The sequence below is a fragment of the Carassius gibelio genome, chromosome A1 (genome assembly GCF_023724105.1).
Source record: "Carassius gibelio isolate Cgi1373 ecotype wild population from Czech Republic chromosome A1, carGib1.2-hapl.c, whole genome shotgun sequence".
In the NCBI taxonomy this organism is placed as follows: Eukaryota; Metazoa; Chordata; class Actinopteri; order Cypriniformes; family Cyprinidae; genus Carassius; species Carassius gibelio.
In genome coordinates this window covers 28,083,776-28,094,308 of record NC_068371.1, presented here as the reverse complement: position 1 = coordinate 28,094,308, position 10,533 = coordinate 28,083,776, and the positions used below count along the sequence as shown (strand labels likewise).

Below are 10,533 nucleotides of genomic sequence, written 5' to 3'. Positions count from 1 at the left end.
CAGAAGAGCTACTGAGCCAGTAGATATACGCCCCAAGCAGTTTTACGCCCCTGTTGTTCCTCATGCGTCCAGTAGGGGGAGGCAGTATATTAGTATATGAGCCCAGTCATTTATAAGAACAGCAGACCATATCTATATGAATGATAGCAGCAGACCTTCTTGAAGCTATACGGATGAGGTATGTTATATAATCTGCTAAAGTACTTGTTGTTGATTGTATTGTGTAATGATGCAACATGTATTATTCATAAAAGATTGATCAATTAAATAAGAAAGAATAGCGATATCAATTCAAAAGATGGATCAGTTTATTTCGAGAGGCAAAAGTACTTGATTGAGTCAGATGTTCTGTCTGACTCAAACTTAACTAACCACAGTCTATCATCAATGGACAAAAAAAAAAAAAAAAAAAAAAAAAAAAAACAATCAAAGTGACTTGACACTTTTTCCAAGTGTTCCATCAATTTTGTTCATTGAAGATCAGGAGCGAATTGATGTTATCTACACTCAGATGACTTCAATTTTGGATGGCACACCTACACACACCCACAGTGACCAGATCAGATTCATTATGGATGTCCCTTTTCCAGAGGTATGGTCTTGTGTGTTAGTTGTGCTCTGCATGGTGTCATATTCACATTGTTTTTAATGTCAAATAGTTTATCCATAATGTTAGATAATTTCTATAAAATAATAGTTTTGTGCTTAATATAGAAAAGGAACTTTGGATTTTGTTGTAAAAAAAAAAAAAAAGCAAAATGATGCTTGGCTTATTTGGGCTGTGATAAATCTTTCTCTGGTAGTCCATCATCTGTGCTCTTGCTGTTGTGAAAGATGTGTCCATCTTGGAGGCTGAGGAGAAATTCCTTCGAGGACCTGTCATTGACGCAAGGTACTGTAAGGATCCTATAAAGGAAAAAAAAAATTGAAACATGACATCCTGCCATTATTTATAAATAACCATTGTTTTCTACCACTATGCAACTTTTGCTTTTTTATTTATTTTTATCAGTGAGTGGGATCACTTTGACCGCAGGATAAAGAAACAATTAAAGAAGAGTGGCAAACCATTGGAGAGTCATCTACAGGAGTCATGCTGTTAAGAAATAACCAAGTCATGGTGTTAATAAATTTTTTTTGTGAACAACAATATTGTCTTTCTTTTAAATGACCCTTGGAACTTTAGAAAATTGTTAAATTTTGTTGGTCTTCATAAAATGCTATGTAGAACATGTTCTGTTGCTGTATAACGAGCAATTGTGAATTGTAAAGCAAATATTTCATTTAGGATCCATATGATTACACAGTACTGTATGTCTAATGGCCTGAATATGGTTAATATCTAAATATAACTTAATATAAATTCACAACATCATATATCAGTCAATCTCTGTATATAAAAACTGTTTATAAATATATATAAATAATACATTTTACAGTAGGTCATAGGTCTGCAGCCTCCCCCTACTGGACGCATGAGGAACAACAGGGGCGTAAAACTGCTTGGGGCGTATATCTACTGGCTCAGTAGCTCTTCTGATTGGCTGAAATTCTGTAATCTCTAAACAGTCCCGCCCACTACCTCTACAGATGCACAAATCACTTTTGAACCAAATATCTCGGTGCAAAAGGGAGAGCGCGAAACTTGTCGCTTAAAGGGGAAAAACAGTGTTTGAGCTTCATCGCAGCAGATTCAAGAAGCTGTAGTTATGTACTTTGTGTTTGTGTTAGAAAAATATACAAGACATTCTGAGAAAATATTCTACAAGTGTGCAACTCTCATTTGATGAATTCATGTACTGATTTGCGGATGTTCAACATTTCTCCACGACTGCACATTTCTTGATGCGGGTGTGTAAATGCGTTTTGCACCACATTCACTGCAGCAATTGTTTCAAAAATGTGAGCGTACGAGTTTCTAAATGTGTGATTTGTAGAATAGGATTTGTGCACCTGCAATGAAGAATTTGAGAAGGTGTAACTGTTGTGTTGTGTTTGTGGGAGAGAAAAAAAGGCTACAGGTTTACAACTCTTAAAACATTTCACTCTGTGACTTCAAATTTACTGATACACATGTGTGGCTTTTCTCTACAACTACAAATCGCACTGCCACAGGTGCTCAGTTAATTTGAATCAAAAATACCTTCATAGCTTATGGTTCGACCAAGTTTTAGCAAAAGCAACTATAGTATTTGTTTGACCTGGAATAAAAAAAAAAAAAACATTAAGACTAAGACAGCTAGCTTCTTGTAATAACTTCTCAAATTCAAAAGCTAATTCAATTTTACTCGATCCCTGCATGATCCTTCAGATGTGTATCTTGATCCTAATTGACTCTGTTCACCTTGTTACACAGAACAAATAAACAATCCTACAAATAACACTATAGAAGAAATCCCACAGTACCACAAGAAGACTTTGATATGCTTTTATATTAACTGCAATAAAGAAAGGTTCAGTATATTATAGTGACGTAATTTTATATTTTTTAATGACAAAACTACTGCCAGTAGTTCATGGAATATATACAGTACAGAAAGAACGCATGCGAATGTGCATAATTTCCTTATGTCTCTGTTTCTGCTTATCAGAGTCTGGAAAAAATGCTCAACAGATCCAGAGAAAGTATTCCCAACCTGGGACACTCTGTAAGTCCAGGTCCTGAACCACTCTGTCTGCATCCAGCGATCTGGCCAAGAAAAGGAATGAGTGTTCTTTGAAGAGACATCAGGTCTTAGCCAGTCCTCGGAGCATACTAAAGCAAACTCTCTGCACAACTCTTTGAAAACTATTCATCTAGATTTAGCTGTCTTGCCTTGACTGTTACGTGCAAGGCTCAGAAATTAATGTGCTAACGCTATTCTAATATGAAATCCTGCTCCTAGTCACTGGTATTCTAATGTATCCTTGCAGATATTTTCCTGTTTCCCATAATTTTGAAATATTATAGGCAAAGGAATGTTGCTGTTCAAAAGGCAATGCAAAGTTCATAAATATTTTTTTTTCATAAATGTCAAGTGAGGGTATGTTTTCCATCAACATTTACAATATACAAAATACAAAATTTACAATACACAAAAGAGATGTTAAATGCTATTTTTGTGTATTTAATTTTAACTGTTTAAAATAGATTAAAAAAAAAAATAGATTTTATTTTTTAATTTACAATTTATGTTCATTTGTTAATGTAGTTTTTTATTTAGTTGTTTCATTAATCATTTGTGCTTCATGTTTATTGTTTTATTCCTGTTAAGAAGTCTATGGGACCTATTTTAATGATCTAAATGCAAAGTGTAAAGCGCACGGCGCAGCTGCACTCAGGGCTTGTCCAAATCAACTTTTGCTATTTTAAAGATGGAAAAAACGGTCCGAGCGCCGGGGCACATTTTTGGAAAGGGTTGTCCCTATTTTCTTAATGAGTAATGGGCGTAACATTCAATAAATTAACCAGAGTGTCATCTCCCATTCCCTTTAAGAGTGAGATGCGCCCGCGCCAATGCGGGATTTTTTGGCGGAAAAGCTGAACGCTTCTCAAGCGTAAAAACCGATCTGCTCATGCGTGAAGTTAAAGCACGCGAGCAGATTATCTACGGGACAAGCAGGAATCCACCAAAACTCTTCATGATGAGTCAGTTAATATAGGCTATATGTGTGTGTATTGGCACAATTAATTAATTAGCTAATTCCATTCATCATAAGTAAATTACAGGCTGAATTCCAAATAGGTAGCCTAATTCTAATACACGCAATGACTATCCATAATTACATTTTTATATTTATGTAGCCTACACAGTAGACATGTGCTGGTATTCGGTAATGTGATATATTGCAGTGATTAATATGCACAATATTGTTATTGTGGGCACTTCTAAATACGGTGAATAAATATTCATTACAAATTATTTAGAATTTGGAATGCATTTTAAGAATATTATTCCCATCAGCTGCTCAAAATGCACAACACTGCTGTATGCTGCTTGAAAGAGCACATGCGCTCTGATGTAAACAAGCACACATGAGAAGCACATGGAGGAACATGTGAGAGACGCTGAATGAAAGCACATTCACTCTCTGACAGCAGATGCCGCTAAAATGCAGCCCTTACCCTGTAAACCCTGTAAATAAAGCAGCTGCTACTCACTAAACCATATTTCAGTCATTTTAAATACCCATTCAGATTTTTGTATTCCCTATGGTGTTTATTACAGAGCCTACTACTGAAATATTTAGACTTAATAGGCTATTTATCTTCAAACATTTTTTTTTTTTTTATCTGGGCTACAAATGCCCTAGATATTGTTTGAATGCGTTTTGATCCTTTATTGTACATTCACACTTTACATTATGGCTTCATTAGTTAACATAAACTGCCAATGAAATTTATTCTGAACATTCATTAATCTTACGTAGGTATTCCAATATTTAATAACATTGTTAAAATTGAAAGTTGCAACTGTGTTATTTAATAAGCTAACATGAACTAAGACTTGTATTTTTTTTAACAAAGATTAATAACTTCTATAGCAAATGTAGCTATTGCTCATTTTTTAGCTGTGCATTTATTGAATGAGCACTATGTGATGTCCGAACTGATTACACTATATTTTACGTATAGCACTGTGTTTTATGTAAAAATCATTTCATATGTTTAAACTGTCTTAAATTCATTTTAAGTCAATTTTTAAATCGTTTTCATTTTTCAAGTTCTTGAATTGCTTTTTTTATTTTTGAGATTTTTTTCTTCATGATTTTCTTTTACTTTCTTTTATGTAAAGCACTTTGAATAACCATTGTGTACAAAATGTGCTACATAAATAAACTTGCCTTGCCTTGCTATGCCTTGCGTTGAATGTTAATGCATTAACTAAGGTTAACTAATGAGGTCTTATTGTAAAGTGATACATACTTGTCTTTATAGTTATTTTGCACTTTAATGTTTAAAACATTAAACTTTTATATATTTTTCTTTATTGCATTGATAATGTTTTGCAGCAAATAGCGATCGTGAGTAAATTTGCAGCATGTTGCGCTCTCTCGGCCACTGTAGACATGGCCTATAATGGCAATTCGCCAGCAATGCGCCTGAACACACCTCTTTTTTATGGTGCAAATGCATTTGCTAATTAAACAACATGTTGCTGGACTGAAACTAGCAAGCACACTTGCGCTGGGTCTTGCGTAGCATTGCGTCGTGTGTATGATAGGGCCCTATAAGCGGTTTAATAGCTTATTACAGACAGTCATATAGAGCAGTAACATGCTTCACCATTGAAAAAAAGCTTATTGTATTTATTCATTCATTCATTCCTTTCTTCCTTCTGTGTCTATCATGGACTGTAAAAAAATATGGACGTAATGTCCGTGACCTCACCCATAGACTCCTCAATAGTGGTTTTGAAGCGCAAAGTGTGCAGAGCAGGCCATCGCCATCTTGGCAGCGCGTCATCGCGTAACTCTCCCAGATAATCGAAAATGGGCTAAAAGGCGGGAACTGATTGCTGAAGCCACGCCCACCTAGCAAGACGGCATTGTCAGCAGCGGCAATCCATCTGTCACTCATGTGGCCACGCCCTTAATTATGCAGAACTTTAAGTCTTAATATAATTTAAATGGATGAGTTTTAAAAAAATTCACCCCCCTCACAGTTGTCATGAAGGGCAAAATTAGCAATGTAGACCAAAATCATTTTTTGAACCAGGCTGTAAACATGTTTTTGTCTGCTGTAAAGTTGGGCATTTTAACATGGGGAGTCTATGGGACTGACTCCCTTTTGCAGCCAACCTCAAGCGGCCAGTCGATGAATTGCAGTTTTTGTCACTTCCTCATTGGCTTCACGAGAGAAAGCGTGAGGTTGCCGCTCGGTGTCTATTCAGAAATTTACCAGCAACATTCTTCCTACACCAATTAACATTTCCTTATAAAAAGTAACATTATTATAGTGTTTGTTCTGGCTGTATTATTTTAGTATCATTGATATACTATTATAGTTTTCTTAATATATTAAAATAGATTTTGTGTTTATATTTTCTGCTTTCATTTCAATTTTAGCTAAAGTTTTTGTAATGTTGTTTTGTTTGTCTTTTTTATTATTGGTTCAGTTATTGTAGGTCCCAGTTCATTTTTGCATCTGTTGCAATCTCAATACTGTACTGTACATTAGTCTCATAAGGACTGCGAGTAAAAGATTATTCAAGGATGCATTTATGAATGTGTTTGAGGCTCTGTTGTTATTTTTTTAAACATTCATTTGAGAATAAGGAATTCTTTAACTATAACTTACTGTCAAAATTGGGCTCCACACCTTAAAAACGTCATGCATTGTTGCACTGTCTCATAAGAGATTATGCATTTTTACTCTCTGATAGTAAAGGTTATCATTAAAATCCAGTCCTACCCAGTGAACTAAATTCTGGAGTAATTCTTTCAGATTTGGACTTCCAAAGAGTAATGTGGAAACTGAAGGGCAAGAGGAGTGACAAACCACACAAAGACCAGTCTAGAGAGAGATAGAAATGACTTAAAGGATGAAGTCACTAGATAGTTTGTCCAGATTTATCTGTGTGCATGCGGGTGTTTACGTGGGAGGGTACAAGCACACGCTAGTGTGTGAACCCATCTGTTGAAACTACCAGTTCCAACGCAGATTCTTGGTAATACTGGAGCCCCCCACAATACTTAACCATCCTCAGCTGTGGGAAAATACTTCAGATGTCACCAGTGCACAACCTCCTTCCCTTTCCAGAGACAGCATTGGCCAAGATAATAAACATCCTGAAATCCAGGCCCACAGAAAACACAACGCAGAACTGGAGTTTGGGCTCAACTGCTCATTGATATTGCATAGATGATGCTGAAACCTTGATGGGACTGACTGGTTCTGTGAGGATCTCCAGACTGACAGAAACATTTTTAACAGTCCTCTCTATATCAGCAATCAATCTTACTGCAATTTCATCTGACCACCTAGGGAAAATAAAATGCATTGTCTTTGTCACAGTTTGTTGATCTTGATAAATTAGACTTAGTTTTTGTTAGTGGTTCGGCCAAAAGAAATACTTTTTAAAACAGCCTTGCAACACCAGCGGTTTTGTTCTTTTCTGTCATTTAGCAGGGATTGTGATTGCTCAAGAGGTTATGTCCTTAAAACTGACCTCATTATTTAATATAATACCTGAAAATACATATACAGAACTATTGCATCCTTCATATCTCTGAAGATTCTTTAGTTTTATAAATGAAAGATACAGCTTTATGTTTCTCTCTGGAAACAGCCGAGCCCTTGGAAGCATGCCATGGTCGGACTTGGAGCTAAAGAGTCTCGTGACCGGGATATTTTATTGCTAGGACCACTCCATCTCTCAATATCAAACTGGCCCTTGTCTATAAAGCATTCATCAATGAAATGATGAATTCAGGTGCGAATACAGGTAATGAAACAAAGTCCCGTTACAGATAATGTCATGATTATGGTGTTATAAGTAAAAATAAATAAATAAAAAAGGAAAAGAAAAGGAAAAAAAGACTATGTTATGTGAGGAGAAATCCCATGCACTTCCTGACACTCCTTGCAAGTCTCCTGCCACCAAACAACAAAAGATTGACCGTTAGATTTACATTGTAATAATTTTAAATGAAACATCTATTACTGTTAAGATTTATGGTTCTAACCAACAAAAAGAGAAAAAAAAAACGTATTGATCAAGTAGAAAAATGTACTGAAGTTACTAACCAAAATCTTTTTTTTTTTTTTTTTGGAGTGGATTTCAATGTGGCCTTGGATAGCATGTTAAACAAATGGCCTCCAAAGTCAACTGATAATTCACATCTTTATTTAAATGTTAATGCAACGATTTTCTTTAGTTGACTGTTGGAGAGAAACTAAGCCTTCTCAAAAATGTTTACATGGAGCGATAATTCTCTTTCAAACCAGTCTCGTTTATATTTGTGGCTTATCTCTAGTGATTTAAGTAATAATACAATTTCTGGCACTATTCCATCACTGCTTTCTGATCACAAATGCATCTCTTTAATTATTCCTTTTTCAGATGCGGGTAATTTGCATAGAACTGCTTCTTATTGGAAATGTAATATTTCATTGCTTATAAAGGATGTGAAGAAAAAAAAAACACACAAAAAAACAGATTTTATCATTTGCAATTATTGGGTGGGGGAACAAATATGCGAAATAGTTGGAAGTTAGCAAAATATGCAAAATTTGTCAACGCAATTGTCAATTTTTGTTCCAAATTCTATAAAGATTTATACACATAAATTTCACAAACAACATGCTCATGATTTTTTTTCTCTCTCATTACTGTATCTTCCATAAATAAATTACGTAACACTTATCAGGTTTTTTGTGATGCCCCCAAAGCAATTAAATCTTTAAAATCAAATGAATCCCTGGTACAGACAGACAGTCTAATGCAGGGGTGCCCAAACTTGGTCTTGGATTGCTGGTGTCCTGCAGAGTTTAGATCCAACCCCAATTACACACACCTGAACCAGCTAATCAAGCTCTTACCAGGCATACTAGCAACTCCCCGCCAGGTAAATTTAGGCAAGTTTGAGCTAAACTCTGCAGGACACCAGCCATCCAGGACCGAGTTTGGGCACCCCTGGTCTAATGGCTGTCACAGAGACACCAGCAATACTGCCAGATACTTCACTTCCACCCACTCGTTCACATTCATCAGAATTTTGATGTACTTCACCTGTCAGCACTCATCAGTCTCAGTATTTAGCCACCTTCCCCACCTCAGTGTCTGGTCCTGTGACACATTCAAGACATATTGGATAGACTGTATTTACAAGTTGAAAGCACATGAATGGAACCACAAAGTTGTCATCATGAGTGGGAGACTTATTTTTTTTAATCCCAGAGTTTCTGAGTTGGGGCTGTGTCAGTGAGACACAGACGAAATTGATGGATGCAACATCTGTTGATTAAGGTTTTTGTGGAAATTAAATTTTAGTTGTCCTATAGACTCAAATTGGTCATTTTCTTGTTCTATGCAGCAAGTTAATTAAATACGAATAACAAAAATATATATATATAATTTCTTCACCTATTGGTGAGAAATAATTTGATTTTGCAATGTTTTTTTTTTTTTTTTTAGTTTTCTTTAGTGTTTGTTGATGCTGAAAACCAGTAACACTGTGATCCTGGTCTAACAATACCAGATTTTTTAAAGTCACACTTAAAGTGGCTTCATAAAGTATTAAAAATAATAAAAATGCCTTATGCAAATTCTTTGCTCTTCACGATCCATAAGCGGAGTTAAACTGTGCTGTATTTTCTTTTAATTTTATTAAAGGGTACGCTACCATCTTGTGCCAATGAACGTGTCTTGAACCCACCTGATGTCGTAACTTTGACTTGTCAACTCACAAGTACGGGATTCCCAGGAGGATTTGACTGCAGCATTGGTGTTCACTAGTGTGCATCAACTTACCTGCTCTATCAACCTGTTCATCAAATCCTTTCCAGTTGTCTTCCTTCATCCCAGCATATTGTCTCTTCCTCAACCTGCAAAGAGACCCACAGTGACTATTCTGTTAAGTCAGGGGTGTCAAACTCAGTTCCTGGAGAGCCCTGCAGAGATTCAACTCTAATTAAACATACCTGATCCAACAAATCAAGTCCTCCAGGCTTATTTGAAAACTACATGGTATGTGTGTTGGAGCAGGGTTGGAACAAAACTCTGCAGGACTTTGGCCCTCCAGGAATTGAGTTTGAGCCCTTTGAGCTAATCTGCTCAAGGTTGCAAGATTTTATGCCATATTTTCTCACCTGTGATCATCACTTGATCCTCTGTCTCCTGCTTGCTGATGATGGCAGAGTTCTATCTTATGGTTAATAAAAATATTTCTTAAGTGTTTAGAGCAGTGATCCTCAAATCTGGCTTGCGAGATCCAGTTTCCTGCAGAGTTTAGCTCCGACTCTACTTAAACACACCTGCCTGTGATTTTCTAATGATCCTGAAGACACTGATTAGCAAACTCATGCGTGTTTGATTAGGGTTAGAGCTAAACTTCGCAGGAAAGTGGATCTCGTGAGCCAGATTTGAGGATCACTGGTTTAGAGCATTGGTCTCAAACTCAATTCCTGGAGGGCCACAGCTTTGCACAGTTTTGCTCCAACCCTAATCAAACACACCTGATCCAGCTAATCAAGGTCTTCAGGATTACTAGAAACTTCCAAGCAGGTGTGATTTGGAGCTGATTGGAGCTAAACTCTGCAGAGTCTTGCCCTCCAGGAATTGCGTTTGAGACCACTGGTTTATAAGGAAAGCGTTACCCCCCCCCCCCCCTCCCCCACATTTACTTTATACCAAGGTTTATACCAACTTTAATGCCCAAGCCAAATAAAACCCTACCATATTAGTTAATTGCTATTCAATAATAGTATACAATGATTATAAAATAATTGCTATAGTATTGAACAAAAGATTAAAAGGGGATATTATATTCTATCATTAATGGAACACAATCTGGTTTTAAGCAAAATGGACACTTATCCAATAACATAAG

At 36.2% G+C, this 10,533-nt stretch overlaps 1 protein-coding gene and 1 long non-coding RNA gene across 4 annotated transcripts; one reads left to right on the top strand and one right to left on the bottom strand.

The window, feature by feature from the left end:
• The first annotated feature begins 256 nt into the window (after positions 1-256).
• LOC127945012 (PWWP domain-containing DNA repair factor 3A-like) lies at positions 257-1,292 on the top strand. The gene is made up of 3 exons (XM_052541543.1): positions 257-592; positions 804-892; positions 1,013-1,292. The coding sequence occupies exons 1-3, from the start codon at positions 512-514 to the stop codon at positions 1,101-1,103; spliced, it is 261 nt and encodes an 86-aa protein (XP_052397503.1). The 5' UTR covers positions 257-511; the 3' UTR covers positions 1,104-1,292.
• Positions 1,293-6,217: 4,925 nt separating this feature from the next.
• LOC127944923 (uncharacterized) lies at positions 6,218-9,912 on the bottom strand. Of its 3 annotated transcripts, none has more exons than XR_008150493.1 (4): positions 9,794-9,912; positions 9,456-9,529; positions 8,715-8,771; positions 6,218-6,963 (listed from the first exon to the last, which is right to left on the bottom strand). It is a non-coding gene; the product is annotated as an uncharacterized LOC127944923 (long non-coding RNA). The 3 variants fall into 3 exon arrangements; XR_008150489.1 differs by lacking the exon at positions 6,218-6,963 and adding an exon at positions 7,022-7,576 and having other exon boundaries at positions 9,361-9,529; XR_008150480.1 differs by lacking the exon at positions 9,794-9,912 and having other exon boundaries at positions 9,361-9,630.
• Between the last annotated feature and the right edge of the window lie 621 nt (positions 9,913-10,533).